The sequence below is a fragment of the Sinocyclocheilus anshuiensis genome, unplaced genomic scaffold (assembly GCF_001515605.1).
Source record: "Sinocyclocheilus anshuiensis isolate Anshui unplaced genomic scaffold, SAMN03320099.WGS_v1.1 scaffold498, whole genome shotgun sequence".
Lineage (NCBI taxonomy): Eukaryota > Metazoa > Chordata > Actinopteri > Cypriniformes > Cyprinidae > Sinocyclocheilus > Sinocyclocheilus anshuiensis.
This window is the reverse complement of record NW_015547644.1, coordinates 369,709-385,252: the sequence shown is the minus strand read 5'-3', so window position 1 is coordinate 385,252 and position 15,544 is coordinate 369,709. Positions and strand designations below refer to the sequence as shown.

General features: G+C 39.8%; 1 protein-coding gene across 1 annotated transcript in view; it reads right to left on the bottom strand.

Moving 5' to 3' along the window:
* The window catches only part of LOC107701915 (E3 ubiquitin-protein ligase rnf213-alpha-like), a 49,422-nt gene extending 36,344 nt beyond the window's left edge, over positions 1-13,078 (bottom strand). Inside the window, 11 exon segments of the mRNA XM_016504068.1 lie at positions 6,143-6,432; positions 6,516-6,724; positions 6,802-6,972; positions 7,069-7,220; positions 7,594-7,660; positions 7,766-7,932; positions 8,214-8,280; positions 8,387-9,120; positions 9,267-9,427; positions 10,857-10,972; positions 12,875-13,078. Of these exon segments, the coding sequence (XP_016359554.1) occupies positions 6,143-6,432; positions 6,516-6,724; positions 6,802-6,972; positions 7,069-7,220; positions 7,594-7,660; positions 7,766-7,932; positions 8,214-8,280; positions 8,387-9,120; positions 9,267-9,427; positions 10,857-10,959 (2,121 nt within the window). The 5' untranslated portion in view covers positions 10,960-10,972; positions 12,875-13,078.
* Between the last annotated feature and the right edge of the window lie 2,466 nt (positions 13,079-15,544).

Genomic DNA, 15,544 nt, shown 5'->3' with positions numbered 1-15,544 from the left:
TCTCTTTGGATTTGAGACTTTAGTCTTGGCAACTTTACAGATCTTCTTTATGCACCAAGAGCTTGTAACACTCCAAAGAGAACCTTTAACACACCTTTAACTGTGACTGTCAAGTTCCCTTTTAAGGGAACTTCGAACTGCGTCCTCTAGGGGTCGCTATGGGGAACGCCTCGACGTGACCCGTGTCTGAAGCATACATTCAAAAAACACCAACAACATGTTGGCCGGTAAAAATAAAGGGGCTTTCCCTCTCGCGCTCGTTGGCCTTGGATGAGGGTGAGCCGCTGGAGGATGATGATGTGATTTCCCTAACATCGTTTGATCCAGCGGCCAGTGCTCTGCTGGGTTCGGCCCAGGAAGAGCAGGAGATGTCTGAGGAGGGCGAAGAAGTTGAGGCTGAGCCCTCCCAATCCTCCTGCCCTGCGTATGATGAGCTACTGGAGGTTATGGATCGCGCCACGGCGAGGCTTGACTTAGCGTGGAAGCGGGCCAGGAAGGAGGCGATACGAGGTCGTCTCGACGAGCGTTATCTGTCTGACCATAGCCCCCCAGCTAAGGTGTACCTTCCTTTTCTTCCTGATCTCCATACGGAGGTCGAGAAGGAATGGAGGAGGCTGTTTTCTTCGCGCATCCATAGGTTCCAGCATACGAGTTATGCCAACATCGAGGGGATGCGCGAAAGCGGCTATGAGAAGATGCCCCCGGTAGAAGAGACGCCGGCTAGCTATCTCTCTATGGGTGAGACATCCTCTCTCAAGACTCCCTCCTTGCCATCGAAGCCCCTTCAGGATACATCTCGCTTGAATGGCAGGGCATACGCAGCAGCAGGTCAGGCTGTTGCTTCGCTGCACACGATGGCGGTGCTCTAGGCATACCAGGCTGACCTGCTGAAAGACCTGGATAAAGGCGAGGGCCTTTCTTCTGATGAGATGGCTGAGTTGCACCGCACCACGAATCTTGCTCTCCGTGCTACTAAGCAGGCCGCCTCTGCTATGGGCAGATCTATGGTGGCCATGGTGGTAACGGAGAGACATCTGTGGGTGAACCTGGCAGATATCGGGAAGAAAGAGAGGGGCTTTCTTCTTGATGCTCCGGTTTCGCCTTCCGAACTTTTTGGTACTTCTGTCAAGAGGGTGGTTGAGAAGTTCAGTGGCCTTCAAAACCTTAATTCCACGAAGGTTCAGGTCTGAGCCCGAACAACCCAGGGGTCCTGGCCCATCTCGGTCTGAGGATCAGAGACGGGCACAGAAGGCTAGTGTCGCGGCTCGCGCTCCTCACCCACCTGCGGGTAGGGCTAGGAGGAATCGCGGGTCAAAGGGAGGTAGGCAAGACCTGAGGAAGGTGATCCAGATGAGGCGTTCCCAACGCTCTCGTCCGGACCAGAGTAATACCCGAACATCTACTCATTTTCCTCGGGGGGTTTAACATCTGCCTTCATCTTCCCCTTCCTAATTCCCCTGTAACCACCATCATTTCCACCTGACTCCACCTGAGGTTAGGTAGGAACCTCCTGCACCTGCATTGCAGTCTCTTATGCTGGACCTATGATGTTTTCGGTTGGTTCTGTCTTACATAGTAACCACCTTACTGATGGTCCGGACTAGAGTCTTCTTCGGGTCGTTCTTGAACGGGGCTCCAGTGCTGGAACCATGGTGGGTGAGTACGATCCATTTTTTTTTTAAATATATATTTAATACGCTGGTGTTTGTGTGTATTCCATCTGCGAGCTTTCTTTGCAGTGTTTTCCGGGACCTGTGTGTTTCTGTCCTTTTCTGGGTTAGGTCCTCGGTGAGCACCCCCTCTGCTGGACTCAGAACCGGGTTCTCGACTTTTGCAGTGATGACCTCACTCGTCGAGGCTGGATCCAGACTGTATGATAGCCCTTTTTCCGGCTTCATGCTTCCTGGATCATGTGGCCAGATCACAGGCCGCAATTCTCCTGGACGTCCGGGCCGGGCTTATGCTTTTCAGGCTGCCCTAACTGGGACGCTATATCCAGGTTCGCCCCGAGGGGCTTCCTGTGAATCAGGATATCCCCTCTCGCTGAGACGTCGAACGGGAAGTATGAGTGGCGTTTTTGCGAGAAACCCTTCTGGTGAAGTGCTATCGCCAGGCAGTGCTCCCCTCGCCTCAGAGGGTTGTCTTTGAGCTTGCCACTCTCGTTTGGCTGTCTCAGGACTTCTGGGCATCTGTGAGCAGATACTTAGGAATCTCTATAAAATCTCTATAAAATACACGCTAAGCTTCTGTGCACTTTCTAAAATCCACATGGTGGTAAGTGTGCACGCTGAAAACTCTGTGCACTTTCTAAAATCCACATGGTGGTAAGTGTGCACGCCAAGCACTCTGCACACTTTCTAAAATCCTGTATGGTAAGGGTTACGCGTTGTCAGCCTTGTTCCCTTTCTCCGAGTTGGCTTAGGCCCTGGGACTCGCCTTGGGCTCCACTCAACTAGTGTGTCTCTGTTGATACATTTTTTGAAGCATCGCTCCCCTCACTGTGAGGGTTCTTTATGAGCATGGTGCTTTCTTCTGAGCGTTTGAATTTTCTCCCCTTCTGAGGAGTGGAACTGCCCACTTTGTGGGCTGCTCTCGTGGTTAGCAGTGCTCCCCTCTATCGGAGGGTTGCCTATGAGCACGCCACCTCTTTTCTGAATTCGGAGTTCTCCTTTCACGTGGAGAGTTGAGTTCTCTGTTTTCCCAGAGCACCTGGAACCGGCAACATCAGGCGAACTAGGCCCTTCCTCTGCCTCCCTGATGCGCTGGGTTTTTGGCTAAGCTTGCTGTACGCTTACCCTTCAGGATTTCTAACGAACAGGCTGTAGGTCGAGCCTCCCTCTCGGCTGAGAGCTGGGTGTTATGCTCCCTCAGCTAGGTAACTTATAGCTAGCCATTCCAGCATTATACCATAGATTGAGTTGATGACTTCTCAAACATATTGTTCTTGGGATGCATCATTTCCATCTATGGGCTGCTCCTTCAGAGTGCCACGAGGGCCCCTTAGAACAGTATCTTTAAAATCCATGTTATGGTAAGTGTGCACGCGAAGTCCCTGTGCACTTTCTAAAATCCACACTGTGGTAAGTTCGCACATTAAGCATTTTGCGTTCGTTCTAAAATCTTGTATGGTGGGGGCTACGCGCGGCTACACGCAGCTTCGTGCCCTTTCTTTGAGTCGGTTAGGCCCCGGTTCCACCTTGGGCACCACTCCACCTATGTATCCTCAGGATACCTACTTTAACAGGGTGTTGCTACTAGGGGTCTGTTGAGACAGTTCCTTCAGCAAGCGGTAGCCCCTGGGTGACAGGCCAAGACATAGTATGATTCTAGGCACTTGGTCGTATCCCCTTAAAGGAATCTATTCCTGATTCCAAGCCTTGAGCTCTACCCCGGGCCCAGGAGTTCTGGCTCTAACAGGTAGGTTTTTTGGGGTAGGTAGCTTAGGCCTTTGGACGTAGGGGATAATGTCACTGACAGCCATCTAACGTCCCAGGGGCAACTCCCTTAAAGTTTTTGGTAGAGTTGGTACTTCGTGCTCACCTGTGGTTTGGCATGCACTCCCCTCAGCATGGTGGCGTGGGTATACCGTTCCCCATAGCGATCCCTAGAGGACGCAGTTCGAAGTTCCCTTGAAAGGAAACGTCTCAGGTTACGTATGTAACCATGGTTCCTTGAGTAGGGAACGAGACACTGCGTCCTCTAGTTTTTCTGCCATGCGTCGGACGCAAGCTTCAGACGAAGAAGCGGATGACGTGTTCTCCCGGCGCCTATTTATACTATAGTCGCACCGGTAGTGACGTTATAGGCTGTCGCCGGCCAACATGTTGTTGGTGTTTTTTGAATGTATGCTTCAGACACGGGTCACGTCGAGGCGTTCCCCATAGCGACCCCTAGAGGATGCAGTGTCTCGTTCCTTACTCAGGGAACCATGGTTACATACGTAACCGGAGACGTTAAAAAAGGAAGATAAAAAGCACCATAAAAATATCCTAAAAGTACGCAATTTGGCATATGTGCTATATATTCTGAATGAAGTCATATGAGTTTTGTGAGGAAAAGGCCAAAATTTATAAGAAAAATCTTCCTGTTGCCATAGCTCTTAAATCTCGGTAAACGAGATCTTTCACATGACTATATTTGAGGTCTTGAGGTCAGCTTCTAAATATTTTTTGTTGTCACGTTCAGTACATACTGTATATGCCACATCAGGATGTGAACTAAAGATGTTTGACATCATAAAATATTGTGCATTGTGCACAAGTGGTACTCCAAATTAAGTTTAATGATACGTTTTATACCAATAAGTCTCGATCGCCAGTAAATGTTAATAGATTTGAACTATACTTAGTGTGAAATAAATGTATTTGAAGTACTGTATATTGCTTTTTTACTAGTGACTGCATTACATCCTGCAACATCTGGACAAACCCAGAACTTCTGCCCATTGTGGACTTCAGTTCAGCCTTCAAAAACATTATCTCACATATCCTCCGGACCAAACTAACTTAGTTCTCTGTGCCCACCTCCACCTGTCAGTGGAGCAACTTCCTGAAAGCAGCAGCTAGTGAGTTTGAGGAAATTCACATCTAGCACCTGCAATATCGGCACTGGTACTCCACAGAGTTGTGTGCTCTCTCCACTAATCTTCTGCCTATACACAAATGACTGCATCTCTACAGACCCCTCTGTCAAACACCTCTGATCACTGGCCTTATCCAAGATGGTGATGAATCTGTTTACAGAAGAGAGGTTGAACATCTGGATCTCTGGTGCAGTCAATACGACCTGGAGCTGAACACGAGAAATCCCAGTACTACTGCTCTTCCTAACCATTCACAACAGCACTCTGGCAGCAGTGGAGTCAATCGGGTTCCTGGGATCAACCATCTCCCAGGACCTGAAGCAGAACACTCACATTGACTCCATTGAGAAAAATCCGAGCAGAGGTTGTACTTCCTTTGTCAAGTTCAATCTGCCACAGGCATAGATGACAGTTTTATTCAACTGTTACTGAGTCTATAACTGTCTGGTTTGGTTCAGCCACCAAATCAGACTGCAACGGATTATTAGGATAACTGAGAGGGTCATTTGTGTGCACCTGCCAAACAGTCAGAACATGTATTTCTTATACCCCTCACACCTAGGCTAAAGCTTGTTTTTACTTTTGTCCTCAGCCAGATGCTACAGATCTCTGTGCACTAGAACAGGGGTTTTCAACCTTTTAGGAAACCCCTAAAGGTAACCAAAGTTTGTCTAATTTCACTCGCGCCCCCCCCAACATCCAACAATCCCCCCCCCAGTATTACTGTAGTCACACCGAATTACTTTGTTAACATTAACATAAAAGCAAATATCCATTAAAGCTATTAAAGCAGCGAACAATTTTTCTTTTGCTCTTTTTGATTAACATTATTTACATAAGAAATGCACGGATCCGTTATACTGATGTACATTTGATATTTTCTTTACTCACTTAAAACAACCGACTGTGCTTACAAGGATACTTGTAAAGACAGCCATTGGTATTCACCTGCTGTCTGAGAAGGCTATCTGTTTGTGCACTTCAGGTGTGTGAGCGGTGCGCATAGAAACGCTCTATCACAGTGCGTGAGTACCGCATTGAGATGTCTTGGGCTTAAATGGTTTAAAATTACTTTAATGTTTAAACTGACAAGACTTGTCAAGACTGACAAAACACGTGAGAATGAAAAACTTTCGAGGAAGCAGCACTGGCCTGATCGTTAAGATAGTTTTGGGGGGCTAAGGTGACAGATAGGGGGGCCTGAAACCCACCTAAAAAGGGTTTAGAACCGCCCCTGGTATAGCGTGCGTAATTATACTGAAACATAAATATATAACCAGTTTACCGGATTCAATGTGATGGCTGAGCCTGTTTCTGAGATAACAACATGCCAATCCGTGGTTGGATTTCAGACACGGCTAATCGTAAATCATCTTACACTGTCAATAAGCGTGACCAGGGTTGCCAGGTTTTCACAACAAAACCTGCCTAATTGCTACTCAAAACTAGCCCAAAACTACAAAACGCACGGCAAGTGGTAAAGTAGCCCAATTCCGCGGGAAAACTGCGTAAATGTATGAATATGTTTAATATGTGATGAGTTACATATGGTTTACTTACATCTTTTTCACTGTAATCGAGTGAGTACCATTTCGTATGTGTCTTTTCAAACACAAAAGGGTTTCCATAGACCTCAAAAAACTGTCTGAGTTGACTAAAGAAGCTGCTGAGGTTCATTTTGCTCCAGCTTCTCAGGAGGTCAAAAATAGATCCCAGCATGACTGTGCCAGCAATTTGTCTCCCCTGGAGTACACCTTTCTTATGATCAGGCCAAACAGCTTTTCTGATCCATTCAAACATATTGTTAGATGGTTCTGCACAGATGATATCATCATACTGATGCCATTCCCCTGCAATACACCAAAAGAACAAATTTAGTCTCTTAAAAGTGAAAATTAAAATTAAATATAGACTTCTGAAGAGCTTCACCTACCTTCATCATTTAAGAGATGTGATTTAACAAACAGACATCTGTTGGTGGTTTCATCTGAATCCAATTTGTATATGTATTCATAATGTAATTCATACTTCTGCTTTTTTGCTTTATACACAACATACTTGTAGGGGATGGACACAGATGCAGCATCAGTCCTTTTGCATACAAATTTCCCTTCAACAAGAAATCCATGCTCTCCAAGATCCCTAAAAATCAAATTATTCTTAAATAACTGATTTCAGCAATGAATAATAAATATCTGGCTCTGAAAATATTTACTAACCGTGTCACAAACAGTTCGATTAGATCTTTTTCCCAGTTACCAATGTGACTACCAGCTCTTATAAAAATATAATCCTCCTCTGGCTTAAACTTGAAGTGTTTTGACAGGACTGCATGAAAGTAAATGGTGAGTTTGTCACTGGAACTTATATGTTGATTTGATGCTGGATTTCTGCAATAAAAAAATATTGAAACAATAATATTCCAGTGGGAAAAACTGAACTATAAGTGTGACTAAAAAGTGCATTCATCACACGATTCAGCATACCTTTTTGGGAGCGTGACACACTGACTTTCTGTATCATCACTTTCTTTCTGTTTCTGGTCCATAGCAGAATCTTTCTTTCCATGTTTAGACCGCTGTTGTTTCGGACCGTGCTCAGCGTTCAATGGTGAATCTCCACTGGAAACGTGATTCTTCTAAATGCAACATTAACAGAAATGGTCATCTTTCAACTCCATGTTTGGAATTTACAGTAACAGACCAACATATTGGTCGATATAACCAACCTTTGGGTTATCGGAGACTGTCAGTGCTAGATAATAAAACATGTCTGACTAGCTTAAGCTTTAGTTCTCTCTAATTACAGCTCCCAAATACTCCCAACCCATACTTGTGAAAAGAAAGAAAGAAAAAGAAAGAAAGAACGAAAGGCACATTTCAGAAAATGCTAAATCACAGATTCATTGTGATTGTCATTAACAAATATGTAAGATTTATTATTTGTTTAAATTTATTAACAATAATTTTATTTATCATTTCTATATAAATATATATTTATTTTTTGTTTACCTTAGATTTATTCTGTGGGCCAAACACCATGACCTGTGATGAATTCTGCGGGTCCTGATTCTGATTTCTGTGAAGTTAAAGTATGTATTGACATTTCAATTAAAATGACATAAGAAATCTGGTTTAAAAAAACAAGAAGCATTTATCAAAATACATAAAAATATTTGCTTACTTTTTTGTTTTAGTAGATGAGACATGCTGAATGCCTTTACTGGTTTCTGCTTCCTCACTTTTATTTTGTTTCTCAGATGCTGTATTCTTCTGGCCTGCATGAGCAGACTGCTGCTTCTGACTCTGCTCAACCTTCACTGAAGAATCGCCACTGGAATCGTGATTCTTCTAAATAAACAAAAATAAATGCTCATCAAATACAGTAACTCCATGTTTGGGATTTCCAGTAACAGACCAACATATTGGTCCAGTTAACCAATCAACTATGGCCTATCTGAGATTGTTAGCGTTAGCTAATAAAACGTCTGCCTGCCCTGCCCAAAGCTTTAGCTCCGTCTAATTCCAGCTCCCAAATTTACACAGTAGGTAAAATGTATTATTTGTTTCACTTTATTAACAATAATTTTATTTATAATTTCTATATAAATATATATTAAATTTTTGTTTACCTTAGATTTATTCTGTGGGCCAAACACCATGACCTGTGATGAATTCTGCGGTTCCTGATTCTGATTTCTGTGAAGTTGAAGTATGTATTGACATTTCAATTAAAATAACATAAGAAATCTGGTTTTAAAAAAACAAGAAGCATTTATCAAAATACATAAAAATATTTGCTTACTTTTTTGTTTTACGAGATGAGACATGCTGTATGCCTTCACTGGTTTCTGCTTCCTCACTTTTATTTTGTTTCTCAGATGCTGTATTCTTCTGGCCTGCATGAGCAGACTGCTGCTTCTGACTCTGCTCAACCTTCACTGAAGAATCGCCACTGGAGCTGTGGTTGTTCTGTGCCCCCACATCATGATCATCTGTCTCCCTTTGATTTCCTGTGCTGCTCTTTATGTTTGCATTCTGGTCCATATCACCATCTCGATCTAGAGTAGTTTGCTTTCTTTTGGACACACTCTTTTGTCCTTTATTCTTAGATTTTACTTTATCTTCATCTTTCTCATTTGCTTCCATGGTCACTGCTGGAGAAGCTTCGTCAGTGCTAATGCTGATCAGCTCTTGGGTCAATTGCAACTTAGATGTTTCTGTCATTTCAGGTGCTACACAACTCTCTTTGCTACTATTAGGCTGCTCATTTGAGTGACTTACAGCAGCATCTATGGGTAAAGCAGAGACAGCATGTTGTTTTAGCTCAGCAGTTTCAGTTTCTGGTGGGCACAGATGAGAGGATGATTCAGCCGGTTTAGGCATGTCATCTATAGTGCAGTAAGAGCCATCACTGTCAGAAGATTGGTCTTCCTCCATTTTCTTTTCTTTTTCAGTCAGCGATATATCAGAGAGATCTGAGGTCAGAGACGAAGGGCCCTCTGCAACACCTGCTTTTTTCTTCTTCTTCTTTCTTTTCTGTAGAAGCATGATGAAAAAAAATTTGCATTATAAATTACAACAGAATTTCAAAATAAGGAAATATATAAGGAATAAGGTTTTTTAAAAGATTTTTAAAAATCCAGGACTATTTCATTGTTATAATTAATTTACATGTCCAGCACCTTTTTCTTTGGGTTAGGGATTATATCTTCATTTTGTCGTTTTGGGGATACATTGGCATTCTGGTAATCCAATGCTTCTGATTCACGTCCGATATCAGTCATTTCTGCATCGGTACTGTGTGGAATGTTTGAGGATGTTTGAAACTTGTCTTGTGGCTTGTCTGATAAACAAAAAACAAAGGTCACACAGCAAACACACACTGGGTCTCATTCACTAAGCATGTGCACAAATTTGTGCTTGAAACCTGCGTATGAACGATTTCACAAACAAATCATTCAAACAAATGATTCACTAAAACTTTCGTACTAATTTATTCTAAATATAAGAAAAAAAGGAACAACTCAAAGCACATGTACGCAAAAGTTAAACTCTGATTGGTATTAACAATCTATATAATATATGTGTGTATATATATATATATATATATATATATATATATATAGTTAAGACAAAGTGTATGTTATATGTAATAGTTATATATTATATAATAATGATAAAATGTATATTTAATCTTAAAAGTATTTAATCACATACAGTGAAAGAGTAAGAAAAGGTGCACTAAACTATAGCTCGAGCTGTGAGGCTTCTCTGAATAATAGCGCATGTACAGGCGGCTAATGAAAGCTCTGTAAACTAGGTCTGTATAAAACGTGTTTTATTGTGTATGAAATTATTTTGAGGACTGCGCACTTGGTTATTAAGGTTATTAGTTGTATGAATTAATTTCAGGCTACCTTTATGTATCTTTGGAGCTTGAAACATTCTTTGACTTTCATTGTATGGGCAAACACTACTGAAACAGTCTTTAAATTCCTTTTGTGGTCCACAGAAAGAAAATTAAGTTTGGAACAACATGAATTTTCATTTATGGGTATGTCTTTTACAGTCTGTGCACATATCAAGAATTTCTAAATTGCACAAAATGAGTTAAACCCATCATATATGACAGGCGGTTGGATTTGGAAAGTAAGATGGATTTGTGACATCAGCTGAAAAGGAAAGTTGCTTTGGAGGTGGGGAAACTTATTAAAATTTGATGCTGATTACAAAGATGTTTTTATTTTCTTTGTAATAATTTGTATTAATGAATCACACACAATAAGACCAAAAAACATGTATTTTGATTTGATGTTGACCTTAAGCAGTCAACACTATGACAAAAGAATGAGAAACTCTGTTGATTAATGACATTCATTTTCAACATCATTCACTTACTGTATAAGATGCATCAGACAACATAAGCAATGTGTCTACCTTTATACTGTTGTGTCTAAAACTGCCACACAGTTAAGTATATGGAGAAAAACTACTAACCACAAATAAGTGAACTGAGATGCAGCTGTACACACCACTGCATATTGTGTTAGATGTTATATATACAGGCTACATGTTAAATATCCTGTATAAATGTCATTTTTTATATTAAATCATATCTTTATCATTTTGTGAAACTTTAATGGAAATAAACAAAATGTATGAATAAAAATATGCATAAATAAGCATTCAGAATAAGGAAATAAATAAAAGTAAGTAAAAAATGAAATTACAGAATCAAAAATGGTAAGATCTATAAAGACTCAAGCACCCACCTGCTGCGGTCTCATTTGACTGACATGTCAGCTTACAGCCACACTGACTGCAGAAGTTTGGTGCCTTTTCCAAAGACACAAAACTGCACTGAGGACACTTCATTCTCCGGTAATGTCTGCAAAGAGCACAAGTATGAGGTAAGGGGTTTTACCCACTATTCCACAATATAATGATAACATAAGTGGTCACATGACTTCTCAGAACTCCATTTTGCTTTCAATTTCTATTTGCAATATAAGTCAAAGTTCACCATTTAGATAATAAATTTAGTAAACACAGACTGCGGGAATCATGTGAATGAAAGAAAACAGCCTACACTTCATCTAAGTGCAGTGATCCACTTTAAAATAAAATAATAAGGTGCCTGACACACTAATAAATGCCTACAACACACAATTGTATCTGAATATCAGACGTCACTAGTTAAAATGCTTCTATTCTGCATTTCTCGAATTTAACGCAAAATACCGTAATAATTCGTCAAAAGTTGTAATGTATAAATGAAACATACATGAAGAAAGATAAAAATAAATACTATGAATTTGAGAATGGCTTAATAATCACATGTCCTGTTTTTTCTTTACTGACAGCAGAACAGGAACTGACATGAACAACCTGATAATCATGTTCTCTCCTTTGATTTAAGAATGTTCCAAAGAGCATCTTGTGCTTCAATTTAAATTTTAATCTGTACAATTTGGATTAATTTATTAGATAAGAGCTACATTATGACCTTAAAATAATGAAAAATATCCTTCCTATTCATTTTACATCATTTTTAACAACTGTATTCTACTTTCACTTTTTTTTTTTTTTGCACTGTTAATTTTTTCAACATTACATGATCATTATTTTAAATTACTTTGGCTAAGCATTCTACAAACACAAATGCCCTATACTCTGCATCAGGAAGTCATTGTGATATTCACATACCTGACATTCACTGACCTGAACTTTATTATGATTTTTATTATATGTTGCTTGGCAAATCTTAACAGCCAACAGCTATATAACTTGGTGGAAAATTGATAGTTGTGATTAATGAAATTTATTGAACACTGCTGTGTTAAACTATTGTTGATGCCATTTTATAAAAGCAACAAGCGCCACTCCAAGCAACGTTAATTGTCCTCCACTTTACCTTGTGCTTAACTACTGTACTTAATTCCTTAACTATGGTGAAATCAATTTTTGTCTTTCACGTCTTCAGGGGAAATTTTACTCTTTTGCAACATAAAAATAATCAAAAGAACAAATAAAACTACATGCATTAATACAAATATAAACAAATAGACAATATAGAAATTTCACCTAAATTAATATAGAAATGAGTTAATAAAATAGCAGATGTAAAAACACGAATTCGTGTATTTTTTTTCAGACGGTCCTCCTCTACATGTTGCCAAATCCCCCAATAGAGGCCGCTGTCGCTCAAGTGATTAAGTAAATTAAAAGTAACGCGAGCAAGAAGAAACCCGCCACAAAATTAAACAATAATAATATATAGATATTACGATTGTAATCACCAAGCGTATATGGGTATATGCTTATAAATATGTTATCTACATATGATAAGCTGCTCCTTTACCATTATAGGCTATTATTGATAACGTCAGACTATGACGTGTCTGAATGGCGAACCTATATTTCACAACCATCCCCTAATCTATGAAATAAACAAAACGTATATGTCTCACATCTAATCGACAACTTAACTTGACTATTTGTGCATAATAAGCCAATATTTTATCAGTAAAATTGCACAACAGCCCGAAACAAACACGACAACGCAATACTAACGTTGACAACCAAGCTAACAAGAATTATGCTCAGACAAGTTTACTTAAAGGAATGAAGAGTCTGTGCGAGTGTTATTTTAGCGGTATAAATGATCTGATATATGACATTAATGCCAGATAAAGAGAAACTCGCAGTCTGGTCTCTTCCTCATGTGACATGCTAAAGCTAAACTGACACACATTATGAAGGCAAGTGTACTCTCAGGTTTGTGTCTTACCTAGTGCAGGTGTGCGTTTTCACAGAAGAGCACACATGTCACCGTGACATGTCATCGTGCATTCGACCCTCAGTCAGTCTCTCAGTTAGATCTGATCACGTTCGTATGCTCCACACACCATGAAAGTATCTGCTGAGGAAGAGCTGGGGAGCTTAACATCTCAGAAGTTTCGTTTCCTGAAAAATGGGCGTGATTTTCATGTGGATCCATTTATACAAAACTACAAGCCAATAACACAATGGGAAGTACTTATATACATTAAACTGTCTGCTAAAAGGCCCGTTTCTTGCTTACATTATTTTATGTAATAATATAAAAAAAATATATATTCAGAAGGGTTTTACTGTACACTGCCTTTAGAAAATATCCCTCACGCCCTGTTATTTTTATTTCTAGTCACAGAATATTAAATGTAGGCTATTCTTTTTCTCTCCACATATTTGACAAGTATAAAATATAAGTAAACTTTCAGATAGGAGAAACCCTTGAAATATATTCTGCAGTGAAATAATTCTGACTGAAATATTCACTTGTTTCTTTGTAGCCTACTTCTTTAAAGACACAAACTAGCCTACATGTTCTGCTTACAGTTGTGGCAGCATCAGCATTTACTACAGAAAGGTCAAACGTTGTTGTGGTGATAGCGGAATCCCTCAGCTTCCTGAATTCAAAGAACTAAAACAAACAACACAATGTACAATAATACAAACTTTAGCAGAATATATATGTGATTAATATAATAACTTAATAAAGGCACTTAATGTAGCTAAAGGAAAGTAGGCCTAAATCATTATCACATATTCATATTTCTTCTGTCAGCACATCCCTTGAGGCTCTTTAATTCATATGTGCCTGTCTTGACCCTTCTTCCATAAACTGTGATTTTTTTCAAGATGCCTTCACTGCTCTGAATGCTCATTCTGCCCCCTGCTTGAAGCAATTTTATTTGCATTGTTGCAAACTGTGCTGCTGGTCACTAACTATAAATCTGACTTCATAGCACTTGTTACTTCATAAGCCAAACAACTCGTTTTACAGATGATTGTTGTGTGTTTAAAGGTGTGTCTTCTACAGTCTATCAGATAAGATTTATTGACAGCCATTTTATTTGTTCCTAAGTATCACAAGTATGTACATGCTTTTTCATGTGACTTCTAGATTCCTGTTAAGCGTTTCATTCCTTTGACCCCTTCAGGGCCAGTGCTTCTCTTATATCATAAAATATAGTGAAATTTATGATAGTGGACTTACTTGAAAAGATCACCAGGTCAACTCCAAAATGTTTAGCACTGTTGAGTTGTGCTTGGGAGCTCAGTTCACCCAAGGAACAAACCAGCAGTTGCACTACAGAAGTGACGTATGACAGACTGCTGTATTATCAGATACTATGTTGGATTTTGTTCAATAAAGCAGTTTTGGTGAGTTGCAGAGAACATCAGTCAGGAGATGAGACAATTGGAATCTTCCTGTCATTGATTTACTTCTGTATTTAGGGTTGCTATTGTAAATTTTCTGGCAAAATGTTCTGATAAACCTGGAAATTCATTTTTAAATCAATGATAGAAAGCTGTCCAAACCCTCAGGGAGTAAAACAACCCAAAACTATTTTGTATATAATGTATAATAATTTACATATATACATACATTTATAATTTGCCAGTATTTCTCCAGAACATCCAAGTGCTATTTTGCAAACTTATTTGTTTTTTGGACAGCAGTGACTTCCACCATGGTGACCAACCATTAACTTTATTTTTTCTTTTTTTTTCTTTATGTTTTACAAATCATATAGACACATCAATAGAGACATTATGGAGCATGTTCCATTTTTGTATCTCTTTAGCTGACACTTTAGGATTCTGATCTCGGATCACTGAGCTCTTCCAGTCATCTTTGCTGGACACACAATCCTAAGGAAAGTAGCTACTTTTCCCGTTTATAGCTGTCTTTCTGTGGACCGATGAACCTCAAGGCCTTCAGAAATACTTATTTAACCCTTTGCATAAATGCAACTCAACAAGTCTTTCATGTTCTGAGATTTCTTTTGTTCGAGGCATGCTTCACATCAGGCAGTACTTCTTGTGAATAGATAACTCAGACACTGTCAGTGTTTTTTATAGGGTAGTGCAGCTTTGACCAACATCTCCAATTTCATTGTATTGTTGGACTCCAGCAGGGCCCTGTTTGATCCAATCAGGAGTGGGAAAGGCTAAAAGCTGGTGTAAAACTGTTTCAACATTTTTGTACTTTCTGTCACATTCAGAAAAATTTTGAAAATGCATGTGACAACATTGCACTAGCATATGTGTTCATCTGGACTACTCAATGTCTACACACCAACAGTTAATCATTGTGGGAAGTGTTGCGAGAAAGTGCACCAAAACATGGTACTTTAAGCTTTGCAAGCTGGAATCACAGGAAGATGAACAGAAATATGAAATAAAGAAACAGTAGATCTCTCAACTAAGTTTAGGTTGAAGACTCAGTCCAAGGGAATAATGTGGACTGGTATCAGAACCAGACTATATTCAAGATTTCTCACAAAAAAGAAAGAAAAAAGGTTGCAGCCGATCGTGGCAACAGTGCCAATGGAAAATACAATATTGCAAATGCAACAAAAGGGTGAAGAATAAAAATAGCAGATATGGAATGGATAGGGTACCTTCTCCT